Genomic DNA, 20,649 nt, shown 5'->3' with positions numbered 1-20,649 from the left:
AAAAATAATAATAAACAACAAATGTTACACGGCAGGGAAGCCATCTTGATTGTTTTCCTTTGCCCTTTGTTGTGATGTCAATGTCAGTCGTGTATGTCATTCTGCAGTGCATTTTATTTAAAATATTTCATCAGAAATGTTTAGAGCTGACATCAGAATTTTTTTATTCAATGTTATGAAAATTAGGAAAATCGTGATCAGACTTGATAATTTATAACCTTTCCTTGACTGATATGACCTATTTTTTATTTAGAGATGTGATTTCCTGTTAAATATAACAAAAATTATAATATAGGTAATTCATAAACAAACTGTTATTGTTAATTTAAGCAAATGCATTGTTTAATTTACTTGCATTAAATGTAAACTTTTACTACTATTAATATTCAGGTCAGTAAAATACTTGATCTTCGATTTGGAATGCTATCGATTTCATACAGTGGTTTTAGGACCAGTTTGACAAATCGTGTACGACACAGAATTGTATATACAATATAAATCGTATTTCATTCATAATTTTAATGTTGCTAGTATCTAAAAATAACAATATAAATTTTAAAAACTAGACAATTTCATGCGATTCAACATGTAACTAATCGTGATTTAATTGTCGTTAGACGAAACTCAGGAATGCTTTTTATAATTCATGAAATATATGATGCAGGCTTGTTTTGCAAGTCTGTTCCCGTTGATAAAATTCGTGTAGATAGGATTTTCGAATTTATTTTTGGGAAAGCTGTAAAACTGAAAATTTTGTCAAGTAAGATATGCTATATGCCCTTGTGTATATACTTGCATACCATACGTACAGTATGCATGCCTTTTTTCATGCAAACAAAATCATTGATGATAGAATTTTCAACTTTACATTCTCAAATTATTTATTAAATTCAAAATTTTAAGAAATCTTTTGGTATCAGAATCACATACCAATCCATCAGATAAAGCGGCCGGATGGCCGAGCGGTCAAGGTAGCAGCCCACCGCTCTGGGGGACCCGGGTTCGAATTCGAACGGATCGAAAAAATCCCCAGGAATTTTTCGGGGGGTTGTCCTTTCAGATATGGCGGGCCCCGTCCCTCACCACCCGGTAGCCCCATTGTGGGCCTGGCCGAACCCATAATGGGCTTGCGAAAAGAGGCCCGCTTAGTTAAATAGGAACGTGCACCTGAATCGGCAACAGAGCTGTTGAATTGATCGAAAAAACATATTCTCTGACATAATTATATTAATTATGAAGTAGACGCGAAGTAGGGCAGCGAGGAAAATGATATCGTGTAATAACTATTATCGGATGAAATCAGATATATAATATTCTAAACTTTTTTTTTTTTGAATGGCTTCAGAATTATGAAATTATACACAGGTAGGCAATATAATGATCTTTGCGTTGCACGACTGTAAATCTAATAGTGATTATCATTTGATCGTAATTGTAGTAGTCAATGGTAATAATATAGGATTTAGTAATTAAATTAAATTATTGATCTTATATCCAAATAGTAATTGTCTGGAGGAAATTAGCTTCATTTCTCTGATATTTTTACTTTCCGGGATCTGTAAGATCTATATATAACAGAGGGAAAGTATGGCGATCGATCAAAAATGATCCTCAAGATTTTTACATTTTGAGCTTGAAATGTCGAGAAAAACAAAAAAACCTCTGAATATTTTTTGCATGTACTGATGTTAGTGTGGCGGGAAAGATTATATTCACCCACCTTAGTTTAATAACTCCTGTGATTTTTGTCGAAATTCTTTAAATTTTGCAAATAGGTTTGTTTAGTAGGAGGATTGATGGTATTAAATTTTGGTGATTAAAGATCGAGGGGGTGAAGAGATAATGAGGATCGTGTGTAATATCTCGAGTAGGGTCGAACTTAATGATGATTTTACTCTTTATTAGCGTTTACAATTTTGTATAAAACTTATCCCTACTCTCAAAATGAAGCTTTTTGTCATTTTACAATAATTAAAAATATAAAAACTTTTTTCATAAAATATCTAACAGAACTCTCATACGAAGTTTTAAATGTTGCCAGGAAAGTTAAGCAACTCGTTGCTGAAATTTTTAAATTGTTATTTATTTCAGGAACTAGTTTAGATGTCACTACGATAAAAAATTTATTTTGCTATTGTGAGCTTACCTTTACAGTCCATTCAAGCTAATTGAGCCTATCCAAAACTAACTAACTTGAGTCTGAAAAATTAGCATTCTTCGTAAATCTGCCAAATATTGTTCAACTGAGATGTGAAAGTCAGACTAATTGAATGTCAGGTCTTTGTTGTAAGTGAATCGTATGAAAACATGTAATATCTACAATTCCTGAATTTTTGTCGAAGATAGTGAATGCTTGATAATGAAATAAAAAATAGCATCGCAATCAGCTGAATTCTTCATGTTTGTAAAAATACAATCAAGTTACCGAAACAGCGAATAGTTTGCGTTCGGTTTTATAAATAACTTTTTCAACTGCATATTTTGTTTTTCTATAAGACTGTTTCCACTCAATTATTTCATATCAGTTAACAAATCCAATGTACAGTACCTATTATATATCTATACACAAGAAGAAATAGAAAACTCTTTGCCAGCTGTTTTTTTCTTTTCATAAACAATTAATTGCAGTTCCGAAATTTTAAAGCATAGATATAAGGACAGTTCCTTCTGCGTTGCCTCGGCAGTTTCCGACACTGTCTGGTGAGAAGCGATGGAAATACAGACTTTTGAAAATGATCAATTTGCACGCCTGAGGAACGTAGTAGTGTGATTCAATTTTATGGCATCTGGTAAGAATTCAAGCGAAATTTATTCGAAAAATGAGTGCTGTGTATGAATACAATTGTTCATTATAATGGTGACAAGCAGAAACAAAACGATGAGCATCCAGGATACCTCATGATCAGTCTGCTCTTCATCATCCGTCATACGGTCCAAATCTCGTATCATCAGCAAAAAACGTTTGACTTTCTTGGACTTGAACAAGAGGTTAACGGGCGGATGGCCGAGCGGTCAAGGTGGCAGCCTACCGCTTCGACTGAAATAATTAAATCCTAAATATGCGGCCGGATGGCCGAGCGGTCAAGGTGGCAGCCTACCGCTCTGGGAGACCCGGGATCGAATCCAGACGGGTCAAAGAATCCCCAAGAATTTTTCGGGGATGGTCCGTTCGGATACGTCGGGCCCCGTCCATCATCACCCGGTCGTCCCATTGTGGACCAAGCCGAACCCATAATGGGCCTGCTTTAAGAGGCCCTCTTAGTGCCCACAGGGAGGAAAGAGCAAAAAAAAAGAAGAGGTTAAGGGGACCAGGAATTTTATATAGTGCAGTAGTATAATATTCAATTATATTATATAAAATTTGAATAACAAAATCCTAAGAGGAATAATTTTCTTGATGAATGAGAAATATTTAAGTTTAAAAAAAACTAACAAGGGGAGATCACGAAGTTGTCATCACAGTTTTCAATATTGTGTGGATAAACCTGATATACGAACCTTTATTGAACGAAGGGACAAAGAGCCACTTCTCAAACGTTTTCAAAAAAATTCGAAGTTGAAAAAGAAAGTATGTTTTGCGGAATTTTTAGTGAAGATTGTCAATGTGCTTGAGTGATAATCGCCAGACCGCTGGTTAGTCTATGAATATAACTTTTTCAAATCAATGCAATTTTTACATTAAAAAAACTAAATTATTTGAAAATTATTGTTGAAAAAAAACTAAATTATTTGAAAAACCTATTATTTGAAAATTCATTTTCGAAATTGTTTAAATTTAATGTATTTTTATACTTGGGAAGAAAGCACAAAATCGCTATGAACTTAACATACAGGAACACTTGATCAATAACGTAATTTTATAAAAAAAAAAAAAAAAAAAAAAAAAATGCATTTCGGACTGTTTGCTCCCACTTCGGGCTTTTTAATGTTAATGTGAATGACCGATATCTGGCGAATGTCAACATTCTTCGGTGAATGTCAGCATTCACACAGTCGTTTTGTGTATGTACGAAATATTTGCTAAATATCATTATTTCTCACTTACACCGTCAAATGTCGACATTCAGCATACACTGATAGTGAATGTTGAATAAAAATATTTTTATTACGTCAAGACAAACATGCAACTTTTTAATATGTCAAAATAGGAGAAAGCTTAAGTAACATCACATGTAAATAAACTGTTGAACCTAAAACGAACAGTACATTCTAAATCATTAAAGAAAATAATACAATAATAAACTTACACATAAATTATGTGATTAACGTTATACAATCTTATTTATTGCAACAACTTAAACTGTTATGGCACTTTGAATTGAACAAGAGTCTCTTGCTTTTACAACAGCATTTATTCGTGGAACACTTTTTGCAATGACAGCGTGTATAGCCTTGCCCTCCACTTTTCGAATTAGCTGCAGCTGCTTCTCTCGGCGATTTCTTGAGAAGAAATCTCATCTACGAAAAGTAACTTTTCTTTACAAATTACGAACTGATTACGTTATTACGAACTGATTTGTTAATGTTGTCTTTTATTCGGATATCGCCGACACCTTAACGACGACCCTCCTCATCCCCTGCCACTCGACGTGACAAACCGATCCCCACCTCACGGGATCAAAAGAACAAAAACGCCATCCAGTGACAAAGTGAGCAGTTTCCACCAAACCGTTGCCGGAAAGAGGTACGACCGTGTCCTACCTCCGGCTATCCACAAAGTATTTGGCGATAGACTGTCGCCTCTGTCGACATCGTCTTCTCGGGTGTCGTTTCGACCTCCACCAAAGCTTATCTGTGCTTGTCGACATACACCGGCGATTGTTCGAATGTATAATAATATAACCAAATATTCGGACTTTCACCTACGTATTTTGTATGTGTCGAAATTCACCGGAGAATATCAACATTCTCTAATTTCGGTCTTTCAGAGTAACATTTACATTCCTATTTGTCAATTTTACTTTTCCGGCTGTTACATATTACAGAGGGAAAGTATGGCGATAGGTCAAAAAATAACTCCCCCCAAGACTTACATTTTTGGGCTCAGGACACCTTGAAACGTGGAGAAATGAAAAAAAAAATCGTTTTTTTCTGTATGTATTGATGTTAGTATGGAGGACACGACTTTGTTCACTCTGCTTGAAACTTAACTCCTGTGCTTTTTTGTCGAAAATCTGAAATTTTGCAGGGTTTGTTTGTTAGGGCTATTAAATTTTGGTGGCTAAAGGTCGAGGCAGTGGGGAGATAATTGGAGTCGTATGCATCTCCAGGAGGATCGGACTTAATTACGATTTTACTCGTTATTAGCATTTACAATTTTTTAAAATATACAGCTCATCTCTACCCTCAAAATTAAGCTTGTAAGAAAGGAATGCGCGCTATAGGCTACAATTCTAGCATGTGTTTATGTTATGACCTTTGTTGTTTCAGCCATGTCTTCGCTACGCTGGGATTACGAAACAAAGCTGATAACATTTTCAGATGTAAAAATACGAATTTCGTTGATTTTATTGAAATTACAAGTTATGTACAGTACATATCACGACGGCGAACCCATTCTCAGTTCCTCGATTTCATTTATTAAATTTCTGCCAAACAGACAAATGGAAGCAGCCGAAGCTAACAAAATCGTTGCCATAGTTTGTAGAGGGGTAGACGAAACGTTTATTGGTTATTTGGAAATAGAAGGAAAAGTCGCTTCTGACATTACATCGAAAACGTCGGTATCGGTTAATTCTCGCCGCACTATAGAGATGCGACCAGTTATCATCACTGAAGCATTGTCGCCCAGAGACAATCTTCACTGAAAAATCCCGCAAAGCATATTCATAAATCGCTCGATATTTTTGAACTTCATTTTCTTGAAAACATTTCAGAAGAGAGTTTTATTGAATAAAGGTTCGTTTACAATCATAATCATTAAAAACTGATGACAACGTCGTGCCTTCGAGAAACATTGAAAAAAGTTTAAAATTGTGTGGCACCATCTGTTACGAGTTTCTTTAAAATTTTATATTATAATAAAAAGGCATGTTTTAAAAAAATTGTAAAATGCCAATGAGTAAACTTTTAAGTATGACCTCACTCGAACTATGACACGACATTTCCAACTTCCTAAACTTTAAACTACTGTACTAAACTTACACACAGATAATCCCGATTTCAAAATGTTTGTTCACCCAGTCCCGATATAATGCAAAATAGGCGCTGACATACAATTTTTCCCTACATTTATAGGCTCGTTAAGTGTCAAAACGCCAGATGAGTTTTAAAACTGGACTAAAATTTGACCGATCATTCTAACAGCCAGGAAAATAAAAATAATAGTTTCAAGAAACATTTTCTGAAATTACTGTACTTCTACTTGAATCTAAATATTGATATATACCGTTACAGCAATTACAATATTTTAATGGTTTGTAATGCTGACAAGATTGATTTTTAATCGTAATATTTAACATACGAAAAAACTAACTCATCTTTGTCACTATATACATGTAAAAATATTCAGCTAAATAACCGAGCTTCAATTTACTTGCGTAAAATTAAAATCTATACAGGTCTGTAATCAAAATTAACAAATGCACTAGTAAACTCATTTTCATTTTACAGTACAGTAATACCCCGAACTTAGGCGATAGGTGGGACCGAGAGATAACCGTGTAAGTCGGATGTATGTAAGCTAATAAATGTTCTCGTTAATCTTATCTCGTCTTTTGATTCGTTCACGGTTACAAGAAATCACCACATAGTCTCTCTCAAGTCTCCGTAGATATAACAAACACAGAAATAACACAAAATAAATTGTAGCTATGTGTCGATTCCGCGCGACACGTCCGAACATGCAAGCTGAACAATAGTGTGGGGGGAAGTGAGTAATCAAGAGTTGCGTGGCGCTCAAACAAGACGAATCGACGAGATTTGAAAATCGCGTAACTCCGGGTTCGCGTAAGTCGAGGTATAACTGTATTGTAAATTCATGTAACGTTGAATATACACGAAATACTTTTAGTTTGCTAATTAAAAGCATTTGACACTATGAACTTAAAAACGTCAATGTGCGATTTAACCTTTTCTCCTCCAACAGGCCGAGACTATTTGAAAATTTAACTTATACCATCTTGTTGATTAGGTCTTTTCTGAAGAGTACTCGGAAAAGTTAATGTACTTGGCTAATACGAGGTCTGTTCAAAAAATACGCGAACTGACGTCATAAAACAAAATGTACTTTATGTAGAAGTTACATGTCTGGGTCCCTTTCAAACTACTCTCCTTCCCAACGCACACAATTATCCCAAGTGTTTCCACTTGTTGAAAGTCCTGGTACGATTCTTTTGTAAGTTGAAAGTCCTGGTACGATTCTTGTCCTTCAGCATTTGCCTTAATCTCGGGAATCGTTTCAAATCTTCCTTTCAAGGGTCTTTTGAGTTTGGGGAACAAGAAAAAGTCACAAGGAGCAAGGTCAGGTGAGTAGGGGGGTGAGGAAGAACAGTGATCAAGTGTTTTGCCAAAAACTCGCGAGTTCTAAGGGCTGAATGGACTGGAGCATTGTCATGATGGAGAAACCAGTCACCACTCCTCCACATTTCTGGCCTTTTGCGATAAATGGAGTCCCTCAGACGTTTCAGCACTTCAATGTAGTAAGTCTTGTTCACTGTGGAGCCTTGGGGAAGATACTCGTGGTGAACAGCACCCTTGGCATCAAAGAAAACTGTCAGCATCACCTTGACATTGGATCGAACTTGGTAAGCTTCTTTTGGGTCTGGGGACTACTTCAAACAAGCCGTACGCTTCATAACCACCGTAAGCCGTGTTGAGTATAGCAAATGTTTCAGTCGCAGATTTTCAAAGTTTAACACAAAATTTCACAGCAAGTCGTTGCTCCATCAGGTCATTCATTCTGAAATCCGACAAACGAAAAAATTGCACTTCACTAAAAACCGCGTAGCTAATCAATACATAAAGTTATCTGTAATCGGGAAACGGCTTTATCACCAGACGATCTGTACAAACCTATCGACACCAAGCAGATTCCCTGGAACCAACTGGAGCCGCGCATTCAGTCCGCGTATTTTTTGAACAGACCTCGTATATTTTATATTAGTATATTAAGATATTGATAAACTTATATATTTTAGAAAAGTAATAAAATAGTAATTAAATAATTTTTTTGCAAAATGCTGGACAGCCTTTAACTATGCAAAATACATTTGTTTAACATTTCTATAAAATAACAATCGTTAAACAACGAAAAGGTATGTTTTTTTATACATATAAATTTTTTAAACCCAAAATAACGTCTAAATGCAAATGTAATCAAATCGACGAAATATTAATATTTCATTTTTCGTATATTTTAAAACTCTCAAAAAATAGTCCAATAAACTTTCAAAAATTGTCAATTTACAATGATCTGTTAATTAAACAAATTTCAATAAGGAATAGAAAGTGCTGTATTGATTATACGTTATCAAAAACTGAGTGATAAATGGAAATGGCATTCATTTGAGCCAAATGTTTTTGTTTTACATACGAGTAATAAAACAGTAATATGTTTAATTAGGTTTTATTTAGCTTTTTATCTTTTTAACAAATCAACCATACAGTTTTTACTTCTTTTTTTTCTCCAGCTTTTCAATACATACTTTCAGGGCATATATAATTACCCTTCTCTTCTCCCTATTGTAAATTAGACAATGAGATTTACTTAAATACAATGACTCTCACTGAATACCATTTTATTTTAAAATAAAATGTCTTTCAAAAATACTTACCGTTATCCTTGTATACTTACTTTACTGCAGATTTAACTTCTTTAGTTTCCAGTGGGACAGTTAATACTCACCTTTGATTCCCAGTTCTGAAAAGCTAAAATTTTATAATTTCAAATCAGCTGCACCAAGTATGCTTTCAATGAAATCGCACCTTTTAAATAAAAAACTATATACATATATATATACGCTCTATATATCTATTACATATATAGGCTATGCTTTAACTTTTAAACTAATAATCTATTGCAAAATGCATTTAAAGAGCTTAACTAACAATGCTGACTTAGATCCATGCCAATATTTTTCAAATTGCACACCACCGTTACTAATTTATTGCTATTTTAACCCCATTATTTTAAATTGCCTTAAATAAATTTACATTAAACTAAAAATTACTAATTTCCTGGGAGAGAGAAATTTAAAAGTCAAAATTCTAAATAAAATTGAAAATTCCTCATTTTCAGTTAAACTGAAAATGTTCAATTTTCAACTTGGTAACCCTCTAAAATTTTGTTCTCCCATTGGAAATCTTAAAATTTTGACCAATGGTTGGGGAAGAAGTTATTTACGTCGGGCAAAGAAAAATCTTCCCGACACTGATGTTTGCTTACCTAAAAACAAACATCAAATGTTTTCTCTGCTTCTTTAGTTGCATACTTCTTTCTTCACCAATTCACTTAATTTGACTTTTCTTTTTTCTCTAAGTCTTGATTGTCAGCTATTAAATTTTCCCTGTGCTCTTCTATTTGCTTCTGTATTTGAATGCTTCAAACGCCTAACTTGTTTCTTCAATTACTTATATGGTTTCATTTATATTCTAATTTACATTTTCTATCTTCACCAATGTGAGGATAAATACTCTTCAACTCTTCATCCTCTTATTTTTCTGTCTTGTGACCCTTAAAATCCAAACAAAAACACGGTTAATGGATTGTCAACAACTTTATTTGAAAATGATGAACAGACAAGGGTAAGAGAGAAAGTACAAGGTAGTAGGAATCAACTTTATTTGAAAATGATGAACAGACAAGGGTAAGAGAGAAAGTACAAGGTAGTAGGAAACAAAAAAAAATGGTCACAATCCAATAATTATCTAAATTTTTAATGAAAATGTTTCCCTCAATTTTATATGCAATGAATAGTGTACGTTATGAACTGACGACAGATTCGTGTCAGGAATAATAAATTTTGTTACAATACAGTAAAATCTATTTTAGTGTAATACACATATTGAAGACGACGTGAAAAGTATACCTATTAAATTACAAAGTGAATGAATTTTGCTACTTTTTCTCTTTAGTGACATCAAGTGATGATTACAAATAAAATCTTGTCTTTAAGTGTTACACATTGTACCACAAATGAAGCACTGTAGAACATCAATTACTCCTTTTGCCCTCAGTAGTAGCCGTACTTACGGGGTGAATAGGAGCGGGAGCGGGACCTGGAATATCTTCGACTACGACTGTAATAGGGGGAAGGAGACCTTCCTCTGTAACCTCCACCTCCACTTCCTCCTCCAGCACCACCACTGCCACCATATCTAGGGCTAGAAAAGGAAAAATAATAATTTATAATTAGAAATTATTATATATGCCATTTATTTTCAAATAAATAATTATATCTAATCACACAAACAAACAAAAAGTGTCCCAAAAGTTGGTTTATCAAAGAAAATGTTACGAAATATTTCAGAATTGCTCAAACTGTGTGATGTAGCAAAAAGACTGAAAAATGAGCAAACAATGAGTAACTCCAGGATCCTGTAGAATTTATTACAAAAAGATGCCGGCATAAAATTGCTGACACATTCTTTGAAGACAACCAATACTGACAAAACCAAGCATAAAACTTTAAAAAAGTAATTGTGTCTTGTGCAAAAAAATGATGAAATCATCCAATATGAATTATTATTATCCAGTGTGCAATATTATTGTCAATTTGACACTAAAATCAGCAAATAAAGCAACTGTAGCAAAACAAAAATATTAAGAATCATGGCCACAAAGCTGCAGAAAATTCAATACATTGTGATGATAAATCTTATTTTTCACTTAAAAATTTGTCTAAAACTGGATTCTATCCTGAAATAAAAGATGTGTCTTGTGAAACAAAATGTTAAGTGCAGAAAAAAGTTTTTAAAATGACTGTCTGCAGAACAATCTGCAAAAAAGTCAGCCAGAACCTTACTTTGTGTGACCTTTCGGGTCGGCACCTCTTTGGTACCCTGTCAGGATTGACACCACTGTGTTTCTTGAAACACAGAAACCGAGACGGCGATTACGTCACGCCATCGAGCGAGCGGTCCCGTACGTGGTCAGACGGATTCGTAATGTCGATTCGAGAGACACCATTGGAAGTGACGCAGATACACTTAACAATTAACAAGGGTTTATTTAAAAATCTATTGGAAAAAAGGATTGTCGCGGAGAGAGAGAGAGTTCACATACGATTCGCGGGAAGATAAAGACCTTTGGTAATAGATCCCGGTCGGGTCTTGTTGAATCGGAGAATAAGAGCTTCCTATGGGTTTTTCAGGATGTATCCAGTTCTGATGGGTATTTTTTGATCCAGGCGATCGTGCATTAACATACACACACAGAAAAGTTTATCCTATGGCGATTAATTCGGTGACGATTAGATGGATGATAATTGAAGGGAGGATGACTTCTTTCCTCTCCGAGGACCAAGGCAGCGACTAACTCTTTTTGGCCGTCTCTGATGATATTCACGGACGATTTCGGCCGTGCAGAGGTTAATAGTTCACGAGAAAGCGTCATGTTGCTTTCGAGAAAATGTAACGGGAGACTTTCTCAGGTAGCTAAGAACAACAATTGTTGCGTAATTCGCGAAATGTTATTATTAAAGAGTATTTCTAATATAAGAATTTCTGCCATCTTACATTTGTATCTGCAAATTTTACTCAGAATTTCAAAAAACACTTGACTGAATATATTCAATCTAAACTGAAGCAATTTATTGACGAAAATTACAAAGTTTTTGTCAATAAATTTGTCAAAAACTACATGGTTGTCAGCATCTGGCCATATGTACTGTACATCACAGTATAGCCATCATCACAAAACTTGAAAATCTGTGTATTATTTACATTAAGAAAATATACTCATGTACAGTACTATACATCTAATTTTTTTTTCTTTTATCAAACTGAGCAGGAAACATTGCCAATCTCTGTACTCAAAACTTGAATTCAAAAAAATTGAGTTCAACAAATTATTTTACTAAACTTTTCACTAACAATAAAAGTAACATCTCTGCTACTGATACTTAAACCTTTCTCTGTGATTAAATGAATTCGAATTTAGTTTTTATTTCTATTATAATACCAGTTGAAAGGCCTGATGGAGGCATCAGGCACACTAAATTACAAATAAAAATAATAATATACTGAGTATTATACTGTAAAAATATAAAATAATTTATATTGTTAATTTAAATAATAGCTAGGGGCATCTCTATGGCCATTTTTGGCATACAATGACAAAGAAAGAATCCAATTTTTCAGCTTTATATAGTATGATGATATTGAAAGGTATGCTTATTTGTTTCTCACACAGATTAATTTGCGTAAGCCTTTAATATTGCAATAAAAATTATATGCCTAATTGAAAAATAATAATGTAATAAAATGTAACATTATGTATAATTTTATTTTCATTTTGAGACCAATTCATTAGCATCTGCACACACATGTTAAGTAGTTAAAATATATTATGGGGAGGGGGAAAAAATAATGTCAAAAATTTTTTTGAAAAACAATTTTATAAATTATGCAAGTCTGACTTTGAATAACAAAATTATAGTTTAAATAATAATATAAAATCAATTTTTAAGAAATTTAGTACACATTTTAAATTTATTTATTAAATTATAAATAGCTACCTATTTTATGCATTATTGTTTTCTATTAATTACTATAAACCTATTAGAACAGATAAACTACAAACCCATGAATCTTACTGATGCTACTAAAATTTTGATATTAAGGGAGGTTGTGTACAGAGCTACCATTAAAAAATGATCACCTTTAAAGCAATTCAATAATATGATAGTTTTGAAATAATGGAATGAGGAAGAAAATAAAAATATTAAGTTTATATTTAAAAATTTAATATAATTTAAATATAATTATTAAGATAATTTTTTTTATGTAATTTGTAAACAATCACTGAGTTAAAACCAATAACCAATCTGTACATACACAAATTGAAATTATTGTGCAATAATCAGATAAATAACTGAGATCAAATACTAAATTTACACTTTTATCAAAATTATTTTATATTTAAAAAATAAATCACTTTTTTGCACCTAAATCAACTGCAATAAAAATAATTAAATATTTAAATATACAGTAGAGCGTCGTTTATCCGAATCAATTGGGGACTGGGGTTGTTCGGAAAATCGATATTTTGAATAACTGATTATGCACGAAAAAATATATTAACCTATCCCATGTTAAAATTTTTCTCCGTTGCGTGTTGCTTCACGTTGAATTTTTGCTATGTTAAGCCTAACGAAGACTATTGTATCGTTAAAAATTATTTCTTTATTTTGTACAAACAAAATAAATATATTGAAAAATATAAAAACAATAAAAAACTATACTTCAGAAGTTAATTTAGTATCAAAAACGTAAAATATTTGCGCATCCCAAAACATAGCCAAAGATGATTGCAGTGCCACAGCACTGGCAAAAATTTAAATTTGCCGACTGGAATTCTTTCGGATAATTGACGTTTCAGATAAAAGATGCTCTACTGTAATTTAAATAAAAACAGTACTTAAGATTCCAAGTTCTTATTATAACTTTCATAGGCTTAAAATAATTCCCTTATTCAGTTTTTGAAGATTTTCAAAGATTAATTCAATTCCTCCCCTTGTCTTAATGAAAAAAGTGATGTAGGAGATTATATATATATAATCTCCTACATGTGTGTATATATTATATATAGTGTATCTCCTACATAATTTTTTTCATTTTAGCAGTGTGTGTGTGTGTGTGTGTGCATAAATATACACTGTGCTAAAAGTTATTCATAATATAATGTTTAAATGAATTCTAAAGGAATTAAAATTTTATTTGTAATTTTTCATATCAAGTTGTTCCATATAATATACAATTAAAAATATTGTTTTTGATTCATTAAAAGAAAAAAAGCAAACTAACTAGTTATTGAAATTTGAGAATTTTATATACAGAATGTAGAACCATGTATTCTAGTGTATACCTTTATGAAATAAAATTTGAGAAAAGTCTAATTATAACTTATATACAAAAGGTAAATTCAAGATTTTTTGCTTACTAAGTTGGTTTTCCCATGTATATTCCTGGCGTTGGAGTGTGAGCTCGCTGAGTAATGGAATAGTCTACTCTTATTTTGCGCCCATCAATTTCCTGCCCATTGCATCTCTCTTTTGCCTGAAAAGATAAATTTATTACCACCCATAATAAAACTTCAAAAAATAACAAATTTTATCACATTCATTAATATGTCAAATCTTTATATTAAAATTTCATAAATTAGGTAATACTGTTTAACTATGATTTATTATTAATTATATCAATGTTATTCAAACTTTAAGGAAATCATAAGTTAAAAACAGAGTTTATATCTTATCTATTTTAAAAAATATGACATCAGATGTTTATCTTGACTCAACAAATTTGGTTTGCAAATCTGATCACTACTTGAAAAATCAATTTAGAAAACTAAATTAGATGAAATTTTTTCCCCTTAAGTAACTTGTAGTTATTATTGTGACAACCATCATTAATTAATTGCTAGCTCAAATTATTAGAAAATTTAATATCTTTCTATTTAAAATAATGAAAGATCTATTCAATATACTTCTAAGAAGTCAAAAAGAAAGTTTTCTTTTTTATGCTTATACATAGTGTATCAAAAAGAATATCAGAGTTTTAAATTTGTATTTGTCTTACTTGCAGTATAAAATAATAAATCATGTCAGATATAAATACTTTGTACATTTCTCTTTCATAACACATATGACAGTGCTCAATACAGGAACCTTTTGTTACATAGCACACATCCAGCTGGTAGTCCAGTTCTTCCCCAATCCTCCCTATGCAATTTATTTCTGTGGGGCATGTACAACATTGAGTTTGTGTAACACCATTACTTTTGAACATACCATACTTAAGACACAGAATCGTTGAGACTGTTGCATCCACCATACTGGATATGTTGACCAGAGTATGAGAAGAACTGGACTACTGATTGACCACTTGTAATGTGTGATATAAAAGCTTTTACATTCCTCTTTCATATCAGGTATCATTTATTATTTAATACTGCAAGTAAGACAAATACAAATTTAAAACTCTGATATTTTTTTTGATACACCATGTATTTTCAATACTGAATCATCTATATTGTTATATGTTACACTACTATCAGATTTTGATCATCATTTATATTAAACTCTAATAATTATGTATTTGGTTTAAATAAAAAATTCAACTGCATCTGAATTAACAATAGAATTTAGTACATCACAAATAATGAGACTAAAAATGATAATCAATATAGAGATAAATGTATTAAAATTATGCTATTAGAAAGGTAATTGTAGAAAGAATTACAAACAGAGCTAATATATAGAAAAACTTAAGGCTGATGAAACAAATTCTACATATAGATATGATAAAGTGAAAGATAAAACTGATCAGAAATAATGGATAGAAGTATGTAAGGAAATATTTCTTGAAAAATGTGTATAGAAATTCCAAAATATAACATCTGCAGACAAACAGAAATCATGTTATGATAATTAAGTTTAATTCAACTTTAACCTTAAATCATTACATACAGAAATACAACCAATAAATTTTACTTTTTAAATATTTAAAAAGTAAAAGCATTAAATAAAAATTATCCAACAATGAAATTCAGAGAAAAAAAAATTACCATTTTTGAATCCTCTACATTTTCAAAATAAACAAATGCAAATCCACGTGATCTTCCAGTCTAAAAATAAAAAAATTTTATTTAGAGTCAAACTCAAATTTAAAATATGAAATATAACAACTGTTAATTATATTTTAGTTTAAAATATTTATCAAAATACTCAGCTTTAATCACAAATTTTTCAACTAAAATCTTAAATTTCAGTATGTCTAATTCAAGATTTTCATCTATCCAAAACATTATGTTATCTAGGTTATGAAATGATATATATAGTGGGTGATCGGTTAACAAACAGTTTGAACTATGAACAAATTGTATAACAAACACTTTTGCGAAAGATTTTTATGTTTGGACAACGAACACCTCGCAGAACAAAACACAAGCAGCAGCAACGTAACATAATAAATACTGATTGGTCTTCTTTTGTCTTCAGGCAACAATTCAGAACTTTTCAAAGTACAGGAGACATCAACATCGATACTCAACCTGTTATATACTGATCAGATAGTATTCCTCCAAACTTTGAAACTCCCCCTTGTAATTCCAGCCTTTTATTTTTCTGACAAAGAATTTTTTTATAGTAGTAACAAAGTTCCAAGGATTAATTTTGTTGATTAAATCAATATTATGACCATACAAATAATTTTGGGTCTTGTTGGACAATTAAAAAGGATAATTCTGCATAGACTCAATTATTTGTATGGTCATAATATTGATTTAATCAAATTTTTTATAGTATTTGCAAGACTGTTGGGCAGGCACTCGTTAAGTTTTGCCTCGGTTTTTATTTTTGAAAGGTGAGAGTATAATAGCAAAGGTAGAGTGGGCAGAAGATGTCTGATGTTGCAACGCAGTATATGGCTTGAACAGATTTACAGTAGGACACAGTTCAATCTTATCTAATATCCCATTCATACCAAGCATTTCGATCTAGATTGTGACCAAGGTCAGTGACTATGCCGTGGTGCAACCTCTCTCAATGCGAGTGAATTTCGTTTCAGTTGAGATTGAAATGATATTCAATCGCAATTGACTCAAGAGAGTTCTTGAAACTAGATCCAGTCATAAGAGAGATCCCACACACACAAGAAAATACAAGATGGCTGCGGAACACGTGTCGGGCTATCAATAAAGAAAGAAAAAAAAGACATCTGGAAAAATCGATGACACCTGTCTTATTAGATATATGGCAAAAATAGTATTTCAACCAAAACTTCCATTTTGTTTGTTGGTGTTCATGACTTATCGCGTAATTATGTTAGTTTTATCATCGCATGTAATAGCTGGGTTCTTCTCAAGTAGACTGCCTGTGTGAACAGCTCAACGTTCATCTGGCAACCGTTACAATCCAGATTTTAGGCAAATCAAGATTGAAGTGAGTTGTGGAGTGTGTGTGAACATAGTATAAAAAAGATACAGTATAATCAAGAAGACTCAAGCAGCTAAAGGAGTAACAAAACTCACATCTGAGAAATAAAAAACATTGAAGAAATCATAACGGAACCTGAAAACCGCCAAGAACTCTAATGAAGAACACCAAGAAACTTGGTGAGTTATGTTTTCTTCTGAAAAAAAGGATTAATGCCAATATCTGCTATTAAAGATCTTTTGAAGTGGGAGAATGTCAGAACAACAGTCTTAGAATGGCATCCAAACCAGGTTGAGGTTAATAGGCTTGAGATCTCTACAATTACATAATGCTATTAATTACTTCTGAAAAATCCCAAAGAAGAGAGAAAAACAATCAACATTATATACATTCTTTAACCTCCATAAATGAAAAAAACACAACTAATAAAAATGCAAGACTGTATGCAGGTGTTATCATTATTACATATAAATAAATGTAGTAAGAAAGTATATATTTTTTATTTTTTGGAGTTTCCAGAATGAATTAATCAAAATTTCGATAAAAATTTATGGTATACAGTCGACTCCCCTATAATTACGATTCCTATAAAACTACAAAAAAATATACATATTTTGGAAATGTTGAGTCGGATTAGTGTAGAATCGATTAATTTTATGGAAGAAAACCTTTCAATCAGCCATAGTCCGTAAACTTGACACGTGTCAGGCTGTGATTGGAACGACTTGTAAGAAATGGGATTCCTAATAAATTGGAACGTATCTATATCTTATAGGGGGGTCGACTGTATTGATAATCGATTAACAAATAATTCAGATAAAGAACAAAGTCTTGGAATGGATTATGTTCATTAACCAATCACCTACTGAATATATATAAACAATACTGTATAATATCTTATGATATATCTCAAATAACAATAGCATTCAATGTCAAAATTTATATAAGTTTTACTATATGAATTTTACTGGAAACTTTATCAAATTTATTTTTCAATATTTAAAATATGATATAATTTGCACAATCATACAACAACACAGTACTTTTGGATATATCAAAAATTATATAATCTGATATTTAATAAATTTACTTGAAAAAATAAATAAATGCAAAGGGCAGTTCAATTTCTGTCCAGAATTTCAGTAAATGGCAATGGAACTTTGTATTACATAGACCAAATTTATGTTTCTTATTCCCCTCCACAAGCTAATATTTTCCCCATTGTCTTGGTAACAATCTTTCACCTGCAGCTTTTTGATTGGTGTCAGAGTATGGCCCTGTGCAAACTGCAGGTGATCAACAACTTGGTTGATAAATTCTGGATCACCTAATCTACAATCAGTCACTGTGCAATTATCACGTTTTGGCTCTTTGAAGGAAGCTTTGGGAGACAGGAGAGTCACCCAAAATACTGAAGTCTAGCATTTAAAAAATGTTACACATTCCAATCTATATAAATAAAAATGCAAATGTTCGTCTGTTCAAAATCTTAATCTCTAAAAGTTCTTCACCGCTTGATTTGAAATTTTGACACGTTTCATTCAAATACGCACGTGTTTTTATATCGAAATTCCTCTGAGGGGGAGAGGGAGAAAATTAAGGCTTAACCTGAAGAACAGCCTCTACTGTACTATTTTAGATACAATTTTTTTGTTTCTGGTGGTAATAACTTAATTTACAAACATACAATATTTACGTTTTATGATTTTTTAACCAAATATTTCAACAGTTTTAAATTCAAATTTGTTATTGCATATTGATTTGATTATAGAATGATTGTAAATGTTCAAGAAAATTGATCAAATTGAAAACATTCCTTTAAAGCAGTAAAATGATTCTCAGCAATAAGGGATATGTTATATAATGTTGTTATAAATTAAATAATTACCATGGTTGTTGGAATACTGAATATAAATGATGTTATGATGCCCCACACCATCGTTCCAATTATACACGATGGAGCTTGCCTCTCTAGAGCAGGGCTTCTTAAACTATGGGTTGCATAGTTTAAGAAGCCCTAATTGTTGCGACCCCAATGGGGTCGGTTAGCAAAATCTTGGGGTTGCAAGATTTTAATGCAAAATATTGAAAATAATTTGTGAGAGTTTGAAAATGGCATGCTTTGTGTCATAGTTTCGTGAGTTGTGCTTTGCGTCACTTCTGGTGCAGAGACGATTCAGCAACACTGTAGTATTAACTGTCGTAGTAGTAGTGTAGTGTTGTGGCGTTGCTTTTCAGTGTATTCAGTTGTCTCTGTTCCATTGTTACACAAGAGTGAACTGTGGTAGTACACCATTATTGCTTTTCCAAATTTGTATATATCTTTATTTTAGATTTTTTGGGTCGCAAAAAAAATCACAATCATAAATGGGGTCATGAATAAAAAAAAGTTTAAGAAACCCTGCTCTAGAGCAATATTCTTTGTTTTATATGACACTCAAGTGATGGCCAAAGAAGTACGTGCAGAAATGGTGGCTTACATGATGAGTCACTGGGATAATTTTTCAGAGGAGGTTTATTTCTATCAAATTGTAAAATCCGTGCGGGCAAAGCCACAGGTAACAGCTACTTTATTATATAAAAATGCTGAATGATTATTAAATTTGCCGTGCCATATTTTCTCTCTTAACTAATATGATGAAATTAGATAATAATTATGGGCAAATTTTAAGACATCATACTAACTACTAGGATTTGTTTTAAAATTTCATACAATACAGTTTTAAAACTAACATGAATATTATGATTACATAAACAACATAAATAATTTGTGTTTAATATATTGATAAAAGCTGATCACTGCTGCAAGAGAAAGTACCTAAGATTTAATATATTAAACTGTACACATACAGACAAAAAAAATCTAATCTAAAAATTATGTAAATTCAAATATTTTTACCTGTGCATCATATACCACTTGAACATCTTCCAGAGGACCATATTTTGAAAATACTTCTTTTAAATCACGCTCCTGGGTGTATAAACTCAAACCGAACACTCCAAGACATCTACTTGGCTGTGGATTATCCTAATAATTTATTAAATAGTATATTAATTAATCCGGAATATAATAAATGATAAGCATTAAAATTTTTCAGTCATCCACACACATTATCAAACAAATTTAAACAAATAATATACACTGCAAAATTAATTTACATAAAAAAAAATTGAGCAATACTATGATATTTGAGTTTTAAATTTTCATATTTATTATATTATTACATTGCTGAAAACTTGGAAAGAATATCAATGACCATGATCATGTTTAAAAATATTAATTTATCTAAATATCACAAATGCATTCTTGTTCTATACACAGTTTTAATATTCATATTTTAAGCTATACTTAATTACAAATTGATGTTGATAGTTACCATTCATATATCTATCATAAGATTGATTATGTTAACCATTCACACTAGTACAAAATTTTGGCAGCTAAAATAAATTATTTCATCACACTTTAAATCCTTTCATAAATAAAATTCCATGAAAGCACTAACCAAATTTTAATAAATTTGAAAAAATTATGCTCTAATTATTTGTGAAA

At 31.8% G+C, this 20,649-nt stretch overlaps 1 protein-coding gene across 2 annotated transcripts in view; it reads right to left on the bottom strand.

Moving 5' to 3' along the window:
- Positions 1-8,550: 8,550 nt before the first annotated feature.
- Positions 8,551-20,649, bottom strand: part of LOC111614239 (transformer-2 protein homolog alpha-like) — a 29,572-nt gene continuing 17,473 nt past the window's right edge. For both annotated transcript variants that reach the window (XM_023355620.1, XM_023355619.1), the window contains 5 exons: positions 19,996-20,124; positions 15,728-15,787; positions 14,102-14,217; positions 10,193-10,323; positions 8,551-9,673 (listed from right to left, as the gene is read on the bottom strand). In XM_023355620.1, the coding sequence (XP_023211388.1) occupies positions 9,645-9,673; positions 10,193-10,323; positions 14,102-14,217; positions 15,728-15,787; positions 19,996-20,124 (465 nt within the window). In that variant the 3' untranslated portion in view covers positions 8,551-9,644. The remainder of the gene's footprint in view (positions 9,674-10,192; positions 10,324-14,101; positions 14,218-15,727; positions 15,788-19,995; positions 20,125-20,649) is intronic.

Source organism: Centruroides sculpturatus, unplaced genomic scaffold (assembly GCF_000671375.1).
Source record: "Centruroides sculpturatus isolate CEXI.00-Female unplaced genomic scaffold, Cexi_2.0 scaffold2116, whole genome shotgun sequence".
Classification (NCBI taxonomy): domain Eukaryota; kingdom Metazoa; phylum Arthropoda; class Arachnida; order Scorpiones; family Buthidae; genus Centruroides; species Centruroides sculpturatus.
Note: the sequence above shows the minus strand (reverse complement) of the source record. Positions and strands in the feature narration are given on the sequence as shown.